General features: G+C 42.2%; 3 protein-coding genes across 3 annotated transcripts; 1 reads left to right on the top strand and 2 right to left on the bottom strand.

The window, feature by feature from the left end:
- Window positions 1-240: 240 nt before the first annotated feature.
- ifi35 (interferon-induced protein 35) lies at window positions 241-5,898 on the top strand. The gene is made up of 10 exons (XM_012824636.2): window positions 241-356; window positions 1,138-1,180; window positions 1,265-1,336; window positions 1,425-1,583; window positions 2,352-2,468; window positions 2,675-2,819; window positions 3,486-3,595; window positions 3,914-4,100; window positions 4,465-4,574; window positions 5,318-5,898. Exons 2-10 carry the CDS (start codon window positions 1,163-1,165, stop codon window positions 5,525-5,527), a joined length of 1,128 nt encoding a protein of 375 aa, XP_012680090.2. The 5' UTR covers window positions 241-356; window positions 1,138-1,162; the 3' UTR covers window positions 5,528-5,898.
- A 513-nt stretch (window positions 5,899-6,411) lies between these two features.
- bcat2 (branched chain amino-acid transaminase 2, mitochondrial) lies at window positions 6,412-16,074 on the bottom strand. Its single transcript, XM_031559367.2, has 11 exons — window positions 15,078-16,074; window positions 14,045-14,119; window positions 13,296-13,496; window positions 12,629-12,739; window positions 12,293-12,412; window positions 11,878-12,041; window positions 9,831-9,973; window positions 9,224-9,309; window positions 8,740-8,880; window positions 8,394-8,468; window positions 6,412-8,165 (listed from the first exon to the last, which is right to left on the bottom strand). Exons 1-11 carry the CDS (start codon window positions 15,093-15,095, stop codon window positions 8,124-8,126), a joined length of 1,176 nt encoding a protein of 391 aa, XP_031415227.1. The 5' UTR covers window positions 15,096-16,074; the 3' UTR covers window positions 6,412-8,123.
- A 782-nt stretch (window positions 16,075-16,856) lies between these two features.
- hsd17b14 (hydroxysteroid (17-beta) dehydrogenase 14) lies at window positions 16,857-21,323 on the bottom strand. The gene is made up of 9 exons (XM_031559452.2): window positions 20,992-21,323; window positions 20,855-20,893; window positions 20,528-20,625; window positions 19,838-19,904; window positions 19,223-19,314; window positions 18,517-18,621; window positions 18,358-18,425; window positions 17,956-18,052; window positions 16,857-17,649 (listed from the first exon to the last, which is right to left on the bottom strand). The coding sequence occupies exons 1-9, from the start codon at window positions 21,077-21,079 to the stop codon at window positions 17,500-17,502; spliced, it is 804 nt and encodes a 267-aa protein (XP_031415312.1). The 5' UTR covers window positions 21,080-21,323; the 3' UTR covers window positions 16,857-17,499.
- Between the last annotated feature and the right edge of the window lie 435 nt (window positions 21,324-21,758).

Here is a 21,758-nt window from a genome sequence, read left to right as displayed (position 1 = left end):
GTGTGGGTTTACATCGGTGGAAAGCCCCAAAACACCTGATAAACCCATTCTAGACCTACTGCAGACGCTGATTTACAGTGGTTTGCCGGTTAATTTTTCAGACGTCCAACGTGTTTAAAAAAAAAAACACACATTGTTGATGTTATCATCAACTAGTAATAAAAATATTTGATAGAAATATGTAAAATAATAATGTATTATAAATTAGTGGCTAGAGCCTTTACATGTCACTTTAACATTTCGACTAAAAACAGGTTGGCGCGTGAGTGGCAGAGAGAAACTATATTTAGGTCCTGAAATGAAACTGAAACGAAGACGTGTCTGGTTCAGTTCACTGGAGCTGCGTTGTTGGTCACGTAAGTTAAAAACATATACATCTTTGAAGATTGGCACTATATAATATGCTACATTTTACATGGTGTCAGTAAGAGTATGCTTTTAATACAGCTGGATTCAGTTTAGGTGTTTTTGAACGATTTCCTGGCCACAGTTTGAGAACAGCCTAAGCGAAAGTGGGCTAACTAAATTGTCAATAATCGATTGATCTACTTCAAAATTGATCTGATAATTTACCTGAAAATAGATATATTTTTAGGCCATAAGAGTATGTTTTTAATACAGCTGAACTTACAAAGCAGTTTAAATGTTGTTGTTTTTTTTAACGAAGTCGGCCATGGTTTCAGAACCGCCGAAGTGAAAATGGGCTAACTCAATTGTCTGTCGATCTACTTCAAAATTGATCTGATGATATTCCTCAAAATAGGCATATATTTAGGCCTACCTACATTCATTTTTTCATTGCAAAAGATTCCTTAAACATGAAATACTTTCCCATCCAACTCTGAACAGCCCTTAGCAGGACAGACAGGATGTTATTAGAACTGCTGCGTCGAGCAATACGTTTTCTAAATGTAACTTTTTCTTTTTTTAATTTGAATCAGACAGCAGTAAAGGCATTTATGCTTAGATGCTATATTATTGGTCAAAATACATTCGTAAAAGCCACACTGGCTACACACAGCTGACTTTGACGTGAACCCAGCTGGCTTTGACGTGATAGACCTATGGGATTGATCTTTGTTAATGAAGAAGAGAAACATACAATAGAAACAAAACAAATGTCATTGCTTTTCACAGGACCCTTAAACTTCAAGGCATTAAAATGATGTCTACCGATGAGGTAAGAGACAACTTAAACCCCCAGTGCTTATCGTGAAAACACTGGCTTCCTTGACTGACTGTCACTGGTGTTGTTTTTTTTCAGGCTTTCTCCCTGGTCTCAGGGGGTCCTGAGTTTGATTTGCACAGAGTCCTGAAAGAAATAAGCAAATGCAAAGTAAGAATGTTTATGTTTGTACATTTATATGTTGACATGTATGAGTGCAGAAATCACAGCCATGTCCTTGTTTTTGTCATCTCCTCAGGCGACATATGAAAGTATCCTCAGTGATCAAAAAATGCTTACTGAGGCCCGCGACACCAACGTGCACTACACCAAAGAGTTCAACCAGCGCTGTGCCACCATGACACCAGCCCTGCAGGCTGAGAGGAAGAAACAAGGAGACATCTTGGAAAAGGAGAAAGTGAGATTGCATGTGGGCTTTACGCTTGTCTGTGACTCATTGGTTTTTTTTTGTGATTAGCAATTTTTATTTGCTTTTAAACATTTGTACAGGTTACCAGTCACAGGTCAAAAGCATGAACATGGTATGTGACTCATTGTTACACAACCTTTTAAGGCGTTGGGATGGAACACATGCAGCCATAAAGTTCGTTAAAATCCAGTTTGTTGACTGGTTTGTGACCCTCAACAAGCCCAGTTCCACTCGTTGTGAGTCTGATGTAAATGAGTCTGTGATAGGTGAAAATTCACCCTAGTTACCTCAGGACTCCGGAGCTGCATATAAGTATATTTATTAGACAAACAACAACAACAATTGCAATCGGGCTCACTCCCAGCACAAGGCTGAAAGTGAAGCAATATTAAACACATCGCACAAGGTTTAGATAGACAGAAGTTTAGCGTTCAGCAGGGATAAGCACGTGGTGGATTTCTGACGTCCGAGGCAAGGATGGAAGTTTTGCAAGGTCGGAAGAAGCACAGTTCGACCCTTCTTATCACCTCTGGTCTTAAACATGCTCTTGTACATATGCAGACTAAGTGGCACCTAATAATCTAAGTTACACACGCACACAGAAAAGCCATGTTCCTGCTTTCATAAGCACGTGATTCATACAAGGAATATATTAATACTAGGCACTTGATTCATATAATCTTAAGTCATTAACAGTGCTTGGAAATGATCTCCATCAGTCTGATGTAAATATTACATTAAAACATTTTGCCGCAGAGGAAAGTCACTGCCCAGCTGGAGGAGCAGCACAGGCTCAAGTCAGAGGTTCAGAATGTGCAGCAGGACATTCAGCAAATGGAGAAGACCAGCATCAATCTGAGACAGCAAACCGATGTGAGTGTGACCATGCCACTCGGACTATTAGTCTGGTGCCCTACAATGATGGAAAAAAGCCAGCATGTGTGTGTGTGTGTGTATATGGGCTAGGGGCTTGGGGTATTTCAGTGTCACTTTTACTCTCAATAACACAGGTAGTAGTCTACAGCTGTCATCACAGTTCCGTCAGAGTTGTCAATGAAGGCCCTATTGTTTTTGTTCAGGTGTCTACTGCAGTGCCTGAGAGAAAAGTGGTTTTCAAGGGACAAACATCTGACGGGGTGGATTCCTCAGGCTTTGAAATAAAGCCCAGAATTGTGTATCCCATGGAAGGAGGCACCGCACTGATCACCTTTGAGGAGGACACAGGTTAGCACCATAGTATTATTTTCTTTTCACAGCAACCTTTCATTTTTAGCATCCCAGTAATCAAATAAAATCAAATCAAATCAAACTTTATTTATACGGTGCATTTCATGCCAGGAGGTAACACAATGCGCCTCACAGAAGGAAAATGGGGGGTGTGTGTGTGTGGGGGGGGGGGGGGGGGGGGGGGTTACAGTAAGTTTAGTTTCATCTTGATTGCTCTTGGTGGCTTATATGGAGTTGCTCCCACAGTCTTGAAAAGAAACCCAGTAAAGAAATAAGTACACAGCAACTGGTGTGTTTCCACAATCAGACATATTAAGTGGCCATAGATGTCCACAGAACATAACAAAAAAAAGCTAGTGAATTATGATTTTCTAACAATACCACAAGTGTGGAAGTGAAGAAAGTACACAGAACAATCCAGAACATCTTGAAAATTCCTTTTCCCAAGGTCGGTGCCCTGCATGTGCACACACACCAAATGATTCATTACTCTTAAGTGTTTTTATTGTGAAAAATCTTACCTACTTACCTACAGTACGAGAGGGCTAGGGCAGAATCTATACCTAATGTAACTTTTAAAACCTGCTCGGTGCTGCACACGTGTATTTCCTCTCATCACTTAGAACTGTGCCTATTGTTTTTTTCATTCCCTGTTGTCTCTAGTGGCCCAGAATATCCTAAAGCTGAAGGACCATGAGGTTCAGCTGGAGCAGAAACTCACTCTCAACGTGCAGGCCTTACCCGTACATCTCCTGGTGCCTAGCTATGTGGAGGTACAATAGACACTTCGATCTCATTGCAGTGGTACAGTACGACATACTGTAATTCAGATGTTTTTTTTTTTAATTTTTATCTCCATGTTAATTTTGCCATGTGTAAAAACACCATTTCTAGTGCCTAATTGTATCTCAATGGCATCACCTTGGCGGAGCATTGTGTGGATGTGCTATGTGAAGTTCGTTTAATGTAAGCAGCTATAAGTGTATATACATTGTTTGCATGGCGGTTTAAGTGTAAGGGCCACATGGTGTTCTGTTTTGTGTTTGAATATGAGTGCATGTAAATACGTGTACTTGTTCACTGTCTCTCAGCTGGACACTCAGGTATGTCCTCGCCGTGTCCTGGTGTCCAATCTGCCCAAGATGGAGGCTGAGGATCGTATCTTGGACAAACTGGAGATCTACTTCTCCAAGAGAAAGAATGGAGGTGGGGAGGTGGACGAGGCAGACATGCTGCACGACTCTGGCAATGTGGTCATCACCTTCACAGAGAGCACCAGTATGTACAACTCGGCCCTTGTACACACCCACACACACACACACACACACTCACACACACACATACACCCACACGCACACACACACACACACATACACCCACACGCGTGCACACACCCACCCACACACACGCACACACACACACATACACCCACACGCACACACACACACACCCACACGCACACGCACACACCCACACGCACACACACACACACACATACACCCACACACACACACACAGAGACTTGCTCCTTCCTCATTCCATCACACACCTGTTTTTGAGCAACTTCCTCTTTCATGTTGTGCCATCTAGTGGACACTCTTAGCTGTACAACATTCAGCTACTCATGACATTTCTCTCCCAGTTGCCAAAGGCCTGACAGATAAGCAGGACCATGAGGTGGAGATGGAGAAAGGGAAAAGGCACAAGGTTAAAGTGACTCCATTCCTCAATGGAAAGATTGCCAACTTTCAGGTAAGTGGAACTCCTGAAATTTGATATTGTCCTGTCCAACTCTGAACATCCCTTAGCATGACAGATGGGGCGTTACAAAAAAACTGCTGCTTCGAGCAGTTAAAGACGCAATTTTTTTATTTAAATCTGGCAAACAAATAAACAACAATAGAACCTTTAATGCTGTTATGTTGGCCAAAGTACACCCGGTCAGTCATAAAATCCACCCTGGCTGCATACAGGCCGACCCAGATGCCATTGAAGGGATAGGCCTATGGCACTGATCTCTGTGAAACATGAATTACAAACAAATGTCGTTGCTTTTCGCAGTGAAAATGTCTCTTTGATTAGCAGTGTTTATTTATTTAGTTGTTTAGCATTAATTTAGTTGTTAAGAGGCCTTCTCAAAACCTCTCACCTTTATTGTTTTGTCTTTTTTGATGGTTGATATTCTACTTAAGACTTCCACCATATCAAAATCATGAGGTGCTGATTTGAACATACACTTACTGTTCAAAAGTTTGGAATCACAGAGAAGAAACTTTGTGAGGCACAAGACAAGGAATGGATGCTGTTGGAGTTTGATGGAAGCAACTTCTCAAGCACAGAAGTGTTATTTTAAGCAGAAATCATTATTTCTAACTTTGACAATGACTCGACTATAGTGTACGTGGCTGACAATAGTACATTTCATAGCAAAAGCGCTCCAACTAAGGGCTGAATAGGGGAGTCTTCAGTTTCCCTTTCTATCTCCACACCCTTAGATTCGTGACACCATGTGCCGTCGCACCGTGCTGCTCACAGGCATCCCGGCCATCGCGGACCAGGACAGCCTGCAGGACCTGCTGGAGATCCACTTCCAGAAGACCAGCAACGGTGGGGGAGAGGTGGACGCCATCATCTACAACCCTCTGGGCCAGCACACACTGGCTGTGTTTGACGAGGACTCTCCCACTGAAGCCCAGCGGCAATAAAACGTCCCAGCTGTGTCTCTGACCACAGGCAGTGTGTTCTCAGGGGCTGCCATTGGCTGCCAGGGGCCAGACTCTACAATGGATGGAATATCAGCTGCGCTGCCTGTTGGAGAAAACTTCAGTTATCTCATAATTATGTATGGTGATGTTTGTTTGGGTTATTGTACCTCACATATTACAATTCTTTTTTCTTTCATTGTGTGAAACCTTTCTGGTCTCAGAGCATCATGGCTTATACTATGAAGATATAATATGACAATTTTTCTTTCAGTTCTGCACTTTTTTTCCAGTGATAATGATGACTATTTATCACGTGAAGATTCTGTTGTACAATGTCCAGAAAATAAATGCTTGTCCTGAGTTAACCAAGACTGATATGACTTAATTGCTGTGTGCTTTCATTTTTTCCCTATTTCACAAAGCACTTTAGAACTAAACGTTTGAAAACAAAGGGGAATTCCAACCGACTGTCAAATCAGTCCTAAACATGCAGCAACCAGCAAAAAATGAATGACGTTGAGATTTTGAGAGGACAATGCCTCAATCTGCAGAAGGAATGCAGCAACACAAGAAACTCTTGGTTAGGCTACAGCTTTGCCACTTGGCCACTATGTAGCGCTGTTTGACAATTAACAGCTCAGTTGGTTATTGCAGGCTATAATGCCATAAAAAAAAAAAAAAACAATGAAGTCCAATTTAAAGGCTATATGACAATAGATCCATCTGATTAAAGGCTTCATATAGGAAGTGACTTAAATAACTCTATAAAACCATCACAGTAACCATATTTACTGTGTTTTCAGGACACATTAAGTCATCCACTAGATTAGAACACCATAGTTAAGATGATAACTCTACCTGAAGTATACGATATTAATTCAGTATAAAGTTGATAGACACATTTATTGTAAAAATAGGTTAACAAAGGTAGGAATAACAACAACACCTCAATAAAACAAACAAACAAAAAAAAGTACAGTAAAAACACCCACTAAAAGACTTGGCAGCAAATCCCTGAATGGAGATGCTGACGCTCCCAAAGAGTATAGAGCACAAGAACACAGCCCCCTTCTGACTACATCCTATTCCATCAGGCACTTAGAGAGGCAAGGTAAGAGAAGGATGCGGTGTCGTTTGAAACATTAAAAGCAGAGGCAGAGGCAGGCTAAAGAAAACAGGAATACAAACAAATGGGAAAAAAAACAAAGAAAAATGAGGCCTGTTACAGGTAGGGTAACTATATCAAACGTACAAGATACAGGAGTTCCACACTTTAGCAACAAAACTACAATAAGTTAAAATCCAAGACAATCTTTGCCATCGTCCTACAAGATGACTAAACAAAATGCACTGTACCGTCAACACAAACACACAAACAATGCACATAACATGACACGTAACCTAGTGCAGTAGTGTTCCTGATAGCATTTTCTAGAAAGTGGTCTGGCTCCGGCTTTACTATGCAGCTTACATACAAGTTCTTCATTTGTGCGTGCAGGTTCGACTTGACCGCTACAATTTAATCTCAAGCTGGTTTCGACAACAAGTTGTTATAGTAGTAACTTGCATCAAAGAAATAGACTTAAAAAACTATGCATGCACACACACATACAGACACACTCTCATTCACCCAGACTTGGAAAAACTAACAAAAAAAACAATCTATGATTCTTAGAGGAAAAAGAAAAAGAACCACCGGAGTGAATGTGCATATAGCATGATATAACAGTTGTTTGCCTGGCCCATTAAAAAACAAAAACCTATGTCCATACAGCATCATAGAAAATAGCAGTATCCCAATGACAACATTTTAGTTCCTCTGTACAGTTCATATAACCAAATGATTACAACGGTACGGCTACATTAAAAAAAAAGGCAATGCTTTCTGAGTGACCATTAACATCTTGTTCCTATAGTACCTGTTTTGCCCCCCCCCCCCCCCCCCAACACCACATTGTTTGACAACAACAGAACATGTGTCCTTTAAACTGAACATCTGCATGAAGAAAAGAAGGATGTGAATGTGGGTCAGTCTGTTGTGCATTCATGAAGCTTAGCTTCTTCTGGTATCGTGTGCTATTTGCTAGCTTGGGGGACGTGTGCCTTGGGAGGCAGTTGTGCTCTGCTAAGACAGTGGATTGTTTAACAAAGGCTTTCGTTTGTGTGTGTGTGTGTGTGTGTGTGTGTGTGTGTGTGTGTGTGTGTGTGTGGGTGGGGGATTCCAGTAAATTCTCTAGATGTCTGATTTTAAAGCCAAGACCCATGAGGCCCATTCACTGCAGTGCATAACTTTCCATCTAGTGGTTGCTCTGTGATAGAGTAAAAAATCAGACGCATCAGTACCCAAGTCCCTTTAAAAGTCTACATAAAAAGATACACGGGAAAAACAAAACAGAATAATAACAAAAAAAACTGGATTCAATGTGACCTGGGAGCACCAGTTAACACCTGTCCATCTCAGTCACACAGTCACCCAGTCAGGAAGAGTGCAGGAGATGAGTGGGTGGGTGAAGAGGGAGGCGGACTGGAGCACAAATTCTTTTCCTTTTGCATATGGAAGAATGTCATGGTCATGACTGGCAGGCGCAGGGGCCAATCAGACAACCAGAGGGGCCCAGTCGCTCTGTTTGTGTCCATACTGAGTGCATGAGCGTGAGAGGGAGGAAGGATACAGTTAGGCATCAGACACAGCAGGAAACATTGAAGCTAACTGAGACGTACAAAATAGCAAACATCTCATATCAAATTATCTTCCATCAACATTTTCTTAAATTCTTTTATCTCTTTTAGCATTTTTTTGAGGAAATCATAGATATAAATCACTAACTTTACAGTAAATAGGGGGATGATGAGACACTGATCTTACCTGTATGTCATTGAGCTCTTTGAAGAATCTTTTTGCCAAGTCTGGGCCATTCTCCATGGTAGGAATCTGGTAGGTCTATGGGACGGAGTGAAAATGAAAAAGAAAAAAATAACATTACAATAACAAAAGGGCAGGTTTATATCAGTTGTCAGGGTGTGGTGAAAGTCAGTTTCACCCCCCCCCCCCCCTTCCCCCCTCTCTCTCACACACACACACACACACACACACACACACACACACACACACACACACACACACACACACACACACACACACACACACACACACACACACACACACACACACACACACACACACACACACACACACACACACACACACACACCTGTCCTTTGTAGAGCAGGCTTCCTACAGGGCAGACAACACAGGCGGTGCCAGCACCAAACACCTCCAGAATCCGTCCAGCTTCCAGACCGCCAATGAGCTCTTTCATTGTAATGGTGCGTTCTGTCACTTTAAACTCTCCCTGAGGACAACAAGAGGCACAACAGAACCCGCCGACATCAATTCACACGACTTGAAAAAATAAAATAGAAAAGCTACATGCTTCCTCCCCCCCCCCCCCATCCCACTGTTGCTTGAACATTTCGACCACACTCATTTCTTTGCTAGCCTTCGGCTGGAAGCCTCTACCTTCCTCCTCCATGAATCTTTCAGGCTGTTGGTGACCTGATCTCGCAGATCATTTCCTGCTCTTCTGAACTCCTTCTCCCCATTCCCTTAATCCTTTCATTTCCCTCTCTCTCCCTCTCTCTTCTCCCTCTCTCTCACTCCTCCCCTCTCCCACCGCCCCCACCTCTCTGACTTACCCACTGCCGGGCAAGGTCCAGCAGAGACTGCCTGGTGACTCCTGGAAGTATGATGCCGTCCAGAGGGGGAGTAAGCAGCTCCTTCTCTGTGGAGAACCAGTGACATGACATGAGTATGCGGCCACACATACGTTATCAAAAGGATGAACATGTCAGCTCTTGTTTTTCTGATTCAAATCTAGACCGGTGATTCAACGATTCATTAGATCCCTGCTACTCAAAAAAGTAGATATTAGATGATTGCGCAACTTAAGACTAAGTGATTTTGAGCCCATTTTGATTTAAATAATTCCTTTGAAAAAACACACACACAGCTATTGATAGATTGAAAGTACCTTTAACTGAATGTACACACTGCTCATTGCTTACCCAAGTTTAGCCAACAAGGGGAGAGCAGAGGTGCAGGACACCTCATCACAATCCCTGAATCAAATCTTTGTCTCTCACCCATACATAGATGTGTACACACACACACACACACACACACACACACACACACACACACACACACACACACACACACACACACACACACACACACACACACACACACACACACACACACACACACACACACACACACACACACACGCACACACACACGCACCTCCTGACTCCGTGGTCCAGTAGATGAAGAGGTTCATGGTGCCGACCTCTGTGATCTGCTCGTCATCCCCGTACAGCCATAAGACCTGCTGACAGCCCTGCTTCAGGGCCTCGCTCTGGACCGCTATCGTGGGGCCATAGTTACTGAGGGATGGGAAAAAGAGAGAAAGAAAGAGAGAGAGACTCAGTCAGTCCAACAAAAATATAAAAACTGCATCGCCAAGAGCACTTTTGATGATAAGGGCACATCCTCTGTAAATAGCTCCAGATTCATTTCTCACACCTCTACAGAATGTCAAGCGATGTCCGTGCTTTACCCTTGGGAAGGAAGAATGTGCCAAAAACCAGCATGAGAAGGACATACATACAGACAGACAGACAGTTGGGACCAGGAGCATGAAGATTTTGAGAGAGAGAGAGAGAGAGAGAGAGAGAGAGAGAGAGAGAGAGAGAGAGAGAGAGAGAGAGAGAGAGAGAGAGAGAGAGAGGGGAAAAGAGGGATATGAGACAGGATGTTTGGAAACAAAACAAAACTGGCCAAACAATACTCTGCACCGACCGACCAACCAACCACTTGTGTGATTTGCCAACTGACAGGTCACACGCCACAGAAGCGGTCACTAGTAGTGACAGAGCTCATGGGCCACATACAGGCAGGTACCAGGCAGCCTTTCAGACCCCCTGCGTTATAGCCCACGACCCCAAAAAATATATTGCATTCTTTGATCACTCTGCTGACTTGCATAATCTTTCTGGCAAGATGGAATGAAAAAAAAACAACCCAGGAATGGACATCATACTTTCCACTGTGAAAACATTCCACCCCCCTCCCTGTAGACCTGTAGACACACACACAGGGCTTCATTGACTTAAGAGGACTGGGTTGGCCTTGTTAAGTCCTCCCCGTGACAAATGCAATGAATTCATTTCACTGCAGTGCTAAATGCACTTTTCTGAGCGCAAGGGGAACGTTTTCAATCAGTGAACCAAACTGAGGGCATAAGAGGCGTATGAGCCAAGCTGTGCCAATTGAAAGGGTTTCTCTTTCAGGCTGACACTGAAAGACTGATGCACGCTTTTAAATCACGAGCAGGCTAGACTACTGTAACTCGCTCTTGTCTGGTCTACCAAATAAATAATACAGAATGCAGCAGCACGAGTCCTCGCTAAAACAAGACGGAGGGCGCACATCACACCAGTATTAAAATCACTGCACTGGTTACTTGTTAGTTTCAGAATAGATTTCAAAATTCTCTATAAATCACTCCACAGTCATGAACCTGAATATATGTCAGACATGCTCTCAAGGTACACACCCGGTAGATCCATGAGGTCTTCTGGCACTGAACTCTTAACAGTTCCAAAGGCCAGGACAGAGACATGGAGAGGCAGCTTTTAGTTTCTATGCTCCCAGCCTTTGGAATACTCTGCCAGAAGACCTAAGAATGGCTGAAACGGTGGAAACCTTAAAAACTTGGATTTAAGACATATCTCTTTAATACAGCCCATCATTCTCTGCTATATTTATCTGCAACTGCATTGCGTTACCTCCTGGTATGAAATGCGGCGTATAAATAAAGTTTTGATTTGATTTGATTTGACTAGGCCAAGCTGTGGAAATGTGAGGAGACTAAACCAGCCTGTGCCAAGTGCTAGTGACTCAGCACAGCTTCTTTATTTAGCAGAGGAATCAATCTGCACACCTCACATTACAAGGAAGTATGGTAGGTACAATGATGAATGAACGAATGCAATGTTCTTAGGTTATTTTTCAACGTTTGATTTCCTGGAGCAAAGGCAACACCTTAATCCTTCTGTTCATTGCCAACTCTGCGGTGGTGAAACAACTCATTCTGAGAACTGCTTGCCAAATGAAAACAGAAAAAAGGAAACAAACCAAACCGTGTCTAGAAGAGTAGAGGTTTTAGTCATAGCAAGGGGCTCTTAACTCTCTTAGTGTCTATGCGTGCGCATATATGTGTGTGTGTGTGCGCGTGTCTGTGTGTGTGTGTGTGTGTGTGTGTGTGTGTCTATGCTTCCTTACTCACCCTCCCATCTTGTAGGCCCCCACTCCCCCCCTACAGGCCCTGACGAAGGCAGGGTCGGCCAAGAGAGAAACGGGGTTGAAGGTTCCTGTGGTGAAGTAAGGCCCGACGGGGCCAATGATGACGAAGATTAGCGCATGGCTAGCTCGTGACACACCCAGTGAAGGCTAAGAGAGAGAGTTTTGGATTAAGTTCAGTGTGGAGCAGCGAGTCCAAAATATATCCCAAATACAAAACAATAGCGCCAACGACAACGGGCTGTGTGACTGCTACCGGTAAATAATGTCTACGGGTGAGGTGAGAAATATTCCGTGTTTACTCTTACAAAAAGTGCCAATGAGCCTGTGGATGCAGGTTTCACTGTGTGGAGGCTATGCACGTGCTCTAAGCCCAAAACCACCTTGGCTGAAATACCAACCTCAATCCCAATGAATGTGGGCCTGATGTACAGACTGGCGTCTGCAGATTGAGGCACCCAGTCCTGGTCCACCTCCACCAGTTTCCGAATACATTCCAGCATCTCGGCTTTTTCAAACGGCTACACAAAAAAACCAAGACAGACATCAGGACATTAAAACAAACTAAAAAAAAAACATAAAAACAAGCGTACATAGATTCAGAAAGCCAGAATTAGAGTATCAGGATGGGTGTGGAAAAGTTTTAGACAGCTGTCCTGCAGCACAAACCTGCTGGGGAGGGTGTGTGTGTGTGTGTGTGTGTGTGTGTGTGTGATTGTGTGAGAGATTGAACTCACCGGTAGGCAGCACCTGTCAGCACTGCGATGCATGCGCTCCATGTTCAGCATGGGCCTGAACAGGCGAATGTGGTTGTCCACTCCACGGAATGCTTTCATGCCCTCAAACAGCTGTAGGACACACACACACACACACACACACACTTAAATGATTTATTTGAATCCACCAATCATATTCTGTACGGAAAGGATTCAAACAGGGATGTTGCAGAACACATCAGAGCTGTTAAACCAATCTGGCATTATACGGGAGTGTTTGTACATTGACACATTTGGGGGGAATACTCCCTTAACAGTACTAGAAATGAGGTCGACAATGCGGTCATGGCGTGCAGTATAAAGCCCTTTGTACTTATTACAGCCATCACACACACACACACACACACACACACACACACACACACACACACACACACACACACACACACACACACACACACACACACACACACACACACACACACACAACAAAGCTTCTGTGATTCACTTTTCTTAGTAAATTCAGCCACAAATGCCTTGAGGGGAAATTCACTAGGTGTGCCAATGACATCAGGATTACAGAGCCTTTCAGAAATGATCTGTATTAGTAGTACTGCTTCAGGAAGCCTTCATGTCCTTACAAAACTGAACCGGAATGTTTTGGGGGCTGGGTCTTCCCTATTCCCACCTCTATAGAGTAGTGCAGGGCAGAGGCTGCTGGGTGGAGGGAGAGGTTCTGGAAGGGCTTGATTTGTGGGGCCTGCCATCCGTCTTTCTCCGACCAATAGATGGTCAGCATGTGATCGGAGAACTGCTTGCCGAACAGCAGCTTTGAGGGGTCGGGCTTGGGCTTGGGTGCGGAGTTCCTCTCGATGGTGAGATCGGCAGCCTACCGCAGGCCAGCCAGGCAGAGGGCGAAGAGAGATGAAGAGGGAGGAAGGGAGAGAGCAAGAAAGAAGACGGAAGCAGTGGCCAAAAAAAAACAACATTTCTGTGGATTATTATTGATTTCACATACATTCCGGGGGTCAATTTGTCATGCCAGTGGAGTGATTTAATTTAAGTGGATTAAATATTATTTGTTAAATGGGGAGAGCAGAGAGCCAGGGCGGAAGAAAAAGTTGGAGAACAATTTAGTAAAAGAGCACAACAGGGGAGAGAGAGAAATTAAAATGTGAATCAGGAGGAAAAAAAAAAAAAACATTCAAAAATCACTTCCTTCATGGAAAAAAACCAAAATGTCAAGTAACAGTGTGAAAAAAACAGTCTGGTGGAACTAGCAGGGCAACATTCCGCTCTCATTACCTTCAGGAACAGACATCCAATTAAGACTATACAAGGGGGGCGTGCAGGAAAGCAGTCCCATCAAAGTCAGACACATAACGACCAAATATGTTTGAAATGAGGTTGCTTTCAAGTCAATGGAAAATAACTTGCCTTGAAAGAGGAGCTGGCAAACCGCAATGACCCCAGGCAGAAGGGGAGGGGCTGAATGAAGCGTCCATGGAGTGCCTAGGCAACAACGCAAACATATTAGAATAAAGATAATAGAAAATGAATAATCTATTCCTATGAACAATGCCTCGAAAGCGTTATAACAAAATAAAAGATCGGTTCAAAAGCCGAGACACTTGGTTGGAAGCTACGTATTCTGATGACCAAGGTGAAAGTCTACATTATGAACTACAAGGACAGAAAAGCACTGTTAGAGGAGCGTGAGAGTATGCCAGAGGCAGTACCTGTGCTTTGTCAGAATGTCTGTAGGACAGCTGAGAGCTCGTGTTGGGGTGCTTTAAATAGCAAATGCTAACTGCAAACTAGTTGGGAGACGTTGGCCACATCCACTCGGCCAGATGAACCGTGCCTCTTTTTTCTGCCAAAGTGATCTGGCCACATTTTGGATTTCCAAATATTACCAAGTTACAAATCATTGATTCAACTGAGCTCGTTGCAGTAAATCATTTTCGCCTTGACTGTAGGTCAGCAATGCGTTTACCACTCTTCCGACCTTAACCAAAGTCATTTCCTTCAAGTCAGTTTTGGCTCTAAAACCCACCACGTTGCAGAACGTTTCACAGGGAAACAGTGGTGCAGACAAACCCCCGGACGAAATATTGTAGTGCAAATGTAAAAGTGTATACATAATTAACAAACCTAATTTACTTTGTATTTGTTAAGTATAACTACTGCTCTTATTACATATGTATAGCCGTACCAAAGTGTATACCAATGCGCTATACTTGCCCACTGTTGCCAAGTTTACAGGCAGTGTAAAAGCAGACCAACTTGGCTTGTTCAGCTAACGTTGACTGGCTAATGTTAACTAGGAAGCGGAAACACTTACGAAGGCAGTTACAAAAGCTAATATTTAAAGGTCATCTTTTTCCTGATTCCAGCAAATGCATCTACTCTGTGAATTATTGACAAAGACGGTGATTACAGAGAGATAAATAGTGATCTTTGGACTCACCTTCCTCAGTGCTGCCATTGCCGCTATGTAATGAATGGAAAATTGTCCGAGTGGAAGCAAATTCTATTACATGAGACACTTCACGTTCCGGATTGGATGGAGAGAGTGACGACATTCCGCTGTTTTTGTAAACACTAGTGGAGAGAATAGATTTATCCTGTTTATCCTCTGTTAGCTTAATTTATTTACATTTAACAAAAATGCCCATCTTGTATGCCCCCGTTCCCAAGTCTGTATTTAATTTATCATGTTTGATAATCCAAGTGCGACCTCTCCAACGATATTATAGGGGGCATTCAGGGTTTATTAACAACGTTATAATTTGGTATACTAAGTATTCAACATAATGTACATCCTGGTATACTTTATTTAATATTATGTTTGACATGAACTCATTACTTCACTACAGCGTATTTCTTGATTGCGTTACTGAAACACAAGCAGCATTTACTAATAATGAAACAGGCCACAATGGGTTAAAAAAGAAACCCTTATGGTAGGCGTGACTATTGTCCAACATGTGATTGGATGGGCCGAGGGTCTGGATTCAGCCCAAACAAACTGAGGTTAAACAAGTTCATCAAAATGGAATACACATCGCCTCTATTGGATGCGAGTTGGGGAGTTGTTGCTATATGACTTTTTGATTGGTTCACAGAATAAAAAAAACCGACAACTAAATAATTGCCTCTTCTTTATAAATCGATCTGAACAATATAGCAGCCTATTTTCAAATGAATCTAGTTTCTTTCTGATTGTATCCTAGCACGGAGCCCCTGTTGGTTGTCATTTCGACGCCCATGTTAACAAGTCAGAGCATGCACCTTGAAAGTGAAAATCCGTGAAAAGACAGGTAGTGACGCAGCCAGTGAGAAACGGGCCTAAAGATCATGGTAGCCTAGTGATGTATTTTCTTGAGCTGCTGTTTGCCTTCCCTCGCAATAGCTTTGGGTTTCCACGCAATAAACTTTGCATTACCTCGCAATAGTTTTGCATTTCCTGTGAAAACTCACACAAAAGTATTACGAGGTTGTGCAAAAGTATTGCGGGATTCTTACAATAACGCAAAAGTATTGCAAGGGAACATAAAAATGCCTAAAAAATAAATCATCACCATGATGACTGGTTTTCGTCCAACATTATCATATCACAATATCTGTAGGCTATTATACATCACTGGTAGAAGCATGACACCTATTGAACTGACGCCATTTTTTTTATTAAATTCTCTAATCTAAATTACTTTGTGGTGTCAAATCAGATTCAGAATACTTAACCTAACACATACTTTTATGCCATTTACTGGTAGCCTACCTTATTGCACACCAGTCTGAATATCAACATCAAGCTTACTGAATACATCTGGGGTACTAGTACACACAGAATAACCTTTAGAGGCTAGTGGAATTTTTGGGGAATTAAATGTTGGGGATGCTCAGGGCCAAAGGCAACATAAATATTGAGCGAGGTCCAAGACCAAAAACACCAAGGTCCTTGTTTTTGATACCCAGGAGGCACACATACAAATACAATGAATGTGCCTGCAATATACTGTGTGATATCTAGGATAAAATAATGAATGTAAATTTAAGAGGAAGGAATTTCAACCACACAAATAGGTTCCACTCAGGCCTGGCCTCCACAGGGCTACATCTGTACCTAGTACCTTTAAGGGCATTCACACTAGCATCTGGATAAAATAACTCTCATCTGTCAGGCCTGTTGGTGTTCAGTAGAGGACAAAAACATACTCTTTAAATGTCTCAAACTAGTCAAAGGTAGAATCCATCACAGAAATCTATGAATATATTTATTGTTTTGTAAATACTGTGTGCAGTGGCATTTATGTTTGATGTATGATAAAAGGTGATGCACAGTGATGCACAAGTGAAAGCTTGATTGCTGCTTTTTTATAAGCACGTTAAAATACACATGATGAAATGAATATTCAGGGAACACAGCAGACAGATGCCTTTTTTCATTGATAAAAGGTATATGTGTCTGCGTTAAAGCCACAACTTCTGGTGTATTGTTTACAGTGCAGTATTATATTATTAAACTAATAATAAGTAATAACTATTAAAAAACAGGATTTAAAGGAATGGAGGACAACACTACAGGGCATTCATTGTTATATATTAAGAATATGCTGGTGAAGGTGCAATAAGCTGTAATGGCCAGCAGGTAAATGTTTCCCTATACATCCTGAAAAGAATGAAATCACAGTGGAATTGCGTCATGTTAATCACATGGTGCTTTTAAGCAATCATATTGGCTTTGCCATTATTTACACGACTAGTCCCTTGGTTAAATGTAAACAAAGTAATTAAGTCTGTAACAGTAAACTTGTTAGTAAAACAACATATGAACTGTGGACTGAAGCAGAGACTGCATGCCTTATGTGTGGGCTGTATATAGACCCTCATGGTTGTGGCACCTGACTCTTGAAGCCATAGTTAAGCTCAGCCCCCCCGCTGAGAAGCAAGTCGATCCCTGTGCAGAAAGTGGCATCTGCAGCCAAGAACAGAGCAGCCAGTCCACTCTCCGCCTCTGTCCCCATCCGACCGAGGAGCTGTTGGTGATTAGAAGAGACAGTAAAAACGAGTAAGCACAGCATTCCATAGAAACAGGGGGTCTACCAGGTCAAAGTGACAGCGGTGAAGCCAGTCATTTCTATGAGTCCTACTTGATTTCTGATTTCCTGATTTCCTATTTGAGGAAAATGCACCTCTGGCAACACAGAATGATTGTGGATCATTAGTTAACAATTACATTTTAACTAGGCTAATGTGAATGGTTTTCTGTTTTTCAGGGACAAGGATTATGTCCTCCAAAATAATGATTAGTAGATGGGTGTTTAGTTTGATTCTCGTCCTACCTGTGCATTCTCTCCTTCTTTAATGGTACGAGCAGCATCCTCTGTCTGGGCAGCAAGCTCCTCCCACATAGGAGTCATCACGTTACCAGGGGAGATGCTACAGAGCAAATTAACAGATGTTGACAGAGAATTAGGGGAAAGAGGGAGAGATAATGAGGTGGTAAATAGAGAGAGAGAGAGAGAAAGAGAGAGAGAGAAGCCAATGATGCTGTTTCAAGACTACTTATGTTGAAAAACAAAACAAACAAACTTTAAAGAGATGCATCAACATTTTGTAAATATCTTGACAAGTTGTGTATGTATGTGTGTGTGTGTGCTGTTGTGTGCTCATTTCAAAAATGAGAGAAACAAACACAAGGGCCTGGGCAAAGGAAAGTCTAACAGACGCGATATTATATTTACCAATTGACTCGAACATGATAGCGACTCTCATCAACAGCCATGGCTTTAGTCATGGCTATGACCGCCCCCTGGTGGACAAGATAAGTCAGGCCCCACAATCCCAAAGCTAGATCAGGCACTTCTGGTAGCAACCTTTACTATACACCAAAATGAACTCACCTTGGTGGCTACATATGGTACAGCATGCTTCTGGCCAATGGAGGCCACCAGGCTTGACACGTTTATGATGTTGCCTTGCACTTGTCGCAGGAATGGAAGGGCATACTGCAGAGTAAAGTGCTACAATTACTGTCAAATACCAGGGTCTTACACAAGCCCAGACATGACCCTTTTTCAGGTTTCACTCAAGCGCTTCAAGTACTCAGACAAATCCTGCAAAAGGTGAAGCAATACTGGGGAATACTTACTGAGGTGCTGTCCTTTGCATCTATAGGCTACTACATAAAGGAAGTTATCAACTTTATGTCTTCTAAACAATGTTTTTTTCCCCCAGAGGAAGGGGGTAACTAGAATCTCATAGGATGACAACTTAGATAAAGTTTAAGAGTATTGCTTTGTGAAATTATTATTTAATTACTGCTTTAGGAAATTGTAAAACATACACAAAGAAAAAAACGCAGATGTCCATATTCTATTCAGACTGGCTTTCAGACACAGCTGACTGACATTCTCAGCCAACAAGCAATCAAGCTTTCACTTCCCAAAAACTAGCACAACCAGCATAGTTTTTCTGTGTCAAATCTGTGAAATACTTCGGCATCTTCTAAGAAGAACACCCGTTTTTCCGGCTCCATGTATAATTGTTTCATCAGAGTAAAAACAACATAAAAGTCAACATGACCTAGAAAGTGGATTGATTGTTTACCTTGGAAGCCAGGAAGTAACCAATAAGATTTAAGTTGAGAAGATCTCTGAACTCGTCTGCTGTGGTGACCTCTGTGGGCTTGTGTGGAGGGTCTAGGGAAGAGGCAGATGAGAGCAAGAGATGGCGAGAAATGAGAAATGAGAAATGAGAAGTGATGGTATGTGACAGTGAGTAAAAGTAGGATGTTAGGAAGTTACAGCCAGTATAACCTAGTATAGTCTGTTTGTGTTAGTTATTCAGCCTCTGCCTTGAGAGCATTTAGCCAACACAGACAACGAAGCCTTCATATAGGAACTGAATAACCGTAACCCTCATGTATTTCAGATGGAAACTGAAAAACACTTACCCTACCCCCTCATCTGGAAACTAATAAACCCTGACCCTAACCCTCAGATGGGAACCAGAACAACTTGAAATCACCTGACCTTGACAGGCATAACGCCTGAAGTACAATAATGTCAATAGAGGAAGAATCAATAACGTGATGGATGGGGCATTGTTTGATGTGTAAACTAGTCATAAGAGGATGTACCCTGTTGGCTGTGTGCCCACCCAGTATTCAGTTCTCCAACTTAAACACTAGATGGAGATAGTGACAAACAGGAAGACACTCACGGCATCCTGCGTTGTTCACCAAACAGTCTATCTGTCCAAAGTGTTTAACAGTTTCTGCAATTAACCGCTGGAAAGGGAAGAGAGTCATGTGAGATTTTAAGTAGCAAATAAAACATTGCAGTATACTCACAATGACAAACAAAGACCTAACAGCCTATCCAAAACCCTATTCGTTACAAATGTCAAAACTGTACTAAACAAAACCATAGAGGGTCAGGTAAGTCTCAGTGCATGGGACCTGAAAGAATCCTCTTAAGTCATATGACCAAAGGCACGGCATGTTCCTTATGACTGCCATCAAAACCACTGACCGCCAGGCGACTAGTCATATGTCCTTGAACAAAAGTAGTTTTTTTTTCTTCATATGGTCCTTTTCTTTATGCTGCAGAGATAGGTTTGTGCAACTTACCTGCCGCAAGTAATATTGCGAATACCATATAACTACTCATGCATAACATGTCATGGTGATTCATTAGACGAAAGAAGCAGAAAGCCAAACACAGAAGAAGTAATATTTTACAACCAACTAAACATTTACAGTAAGCACTTCACAGACTCTAAACCAAAATCTCAACTAATCCACACACATTACAACAGCACGCTAACAAAATAGAGTCCGGTTAACTTGTTTGTTTGAATTTGAACAGTCTTATACACAATAATGAGAAAACCTTTGATGAGCTATAGAACCTTAATGTCGTCCTCCTTGGTCATATCACAGGAAACGAAGAGACAAGTTCCAGGCCCCTTCTTGTTTAATTCAGCCTCCAGGGCCTCCCCTCCATCTCCTGTAGAAATGACATGGTCATCTTCATTTGGATTGTCAGCACAAGCTCAACATAGACAGGTGGCAATATGTATTAATGTATAGTTCAGTTTCACTAGGCCTAAATATTTAGGCACGAGTTTTTGGCACGAGTCCCACAAAACATGGTAGGACTCATTTAATCTGGAAATCACCTAGTTCATGTTTGACAGATAATTGGCTAAAGGTAATTTGTGTAGAATGATACTTACCCTCTTTGGCACAGAAAACAACCTTGGCCCCGTTTTGAACTGAAGAGGCAAGTACAGTAAGGGTCGCAATTACAGTCAGTTTGGGCACTTGCTCAAAGTTCTTTGACGTTAACACAGCCTATGAAAAGCAGTCTTACCGAAAACCTTAACAATCCCTCTTCCAATCCCTCTCGAGCCTCCTGTAACGATGGCAACTTTGTTACAATACCGCAGAGCAGTGGCCATCCTCACACTTTATCAACTTTATCGTCCCCTGAAATCACTTTCAGTAGCCTGTGACAAATGTGGTCTTTCCACGCATATAATAGACGCTCTTTAACAAGTTCTTCCTGACTACCTTTCCCGTGGCGTTATAGCGATAGTACCGTTCGACGTTCTACGATAACAAAACTGGTTTTCATGATTGAATCACCTGATTTTGCTACTTGTGTCAGCATGGGCTCGAAGTTCCCTATAGTCATGAGATTGGCCAGAAACCGCACAGGGCGTTGTGGGGAATGTAGTTGGGTGTTAATTGCATATGAAAACATGGTTCATGTGTTATGTAGTTTTCAACGAACGAACACGGATATTCAGCATTCTGGAGCGTATGCTAACTTCAGTTTTGACGATAGGTTTTCGTACGTACATTTCATAAAATCATATTACGTCATTATCAACTAATCTGTGCATCATAGGCCAGGCTACATGTTCATTTTAAGTTGCATTGGGATGTTTTCAGTTTTTTCTGTTTCAGTTTGTAAGGCTATACATGAAACTAAACAGACATAAACAGACTCCAAATGAAACAGAGTACCATCAGACTAACCAAAATACCATATAAACAGATCAAAATGAGCCTACTCTCAAGAGTTTTGTTGAATTAAAATAAAAACTCACTATTCGTTTTTTAAATCATTTCTCT

Source organism: Clupea harengus, chromosome 1, assembly GCF_900700415.2.
Source record: "Clupea harengus chromosome 1, Ch_v2.0.2, whole genome shotgun sequence".
Taxonomy (NCBI): Eukaryota; Metazoa; Chordata; class Actinopteri; order Clupeiformes; family Clupeidae; genus Clupea; species Clupea harengus.
This window is presented reverse-complemented; position numbering and strand designations above follow the sequence as displayed.

Bases quoted from the DNA above. Each gene is read 5' to 3' on its own strand.
- hsd17b14 (XM_031559452.2), bottom strand. From the start codon at position 21,079: ATGGCCACTGCTCTGCGGTATTGTAACAAAGTTGCCATCGTTACAGGA. The intron at 20,894-20,991 runs GTAAGACTGCTT...TTGCCTCTTCAG, and splicing joins AGGGATTGTTAAGGTTTTCG to TTCAAAACGGGGCCAAGGTT. The intron at 17,650-17,955 runs GTAGGACGAGAA...AATCACCAACAG, and splicing joins AAGAAGGAGAGAATGCACAG to CTCCTCGGTCGGATGGGGAC.
- ifi35 (XM_012824636.2), top strand. The intron at 2,820-3,485 runs GTTAGCACCATA...TGTTGTCTCTAG, and splicing joins CACCTTTGAGGAGGACACAG to TGGCCCAGAATATCCTAAAG. The intron at 4,101-4,464 runs GTATGTACAACT...TTTCTCTCCCAG, and splicing joins CACCTTCACAGAGAGCACCA to TTGCCAAAGGCCTGACAGAT.
- bcat2 (XM_031559367.2), bottom strand. The intron at 12,740-13,295 runs GTGGGAATAGGG...TGTGTCCTACAG, and splicing joins CCCTGCACTACTCTATAGAG to CTGTTTGAGGGCATGAAAGC. The intron at 8,469-8,739 runs GTGTGTGTGTGT...TCCGTCCCATAG, and splicing joins GCCTGCTCTACAAAGGACAG to ACCTACCAGATTCCTACCAT.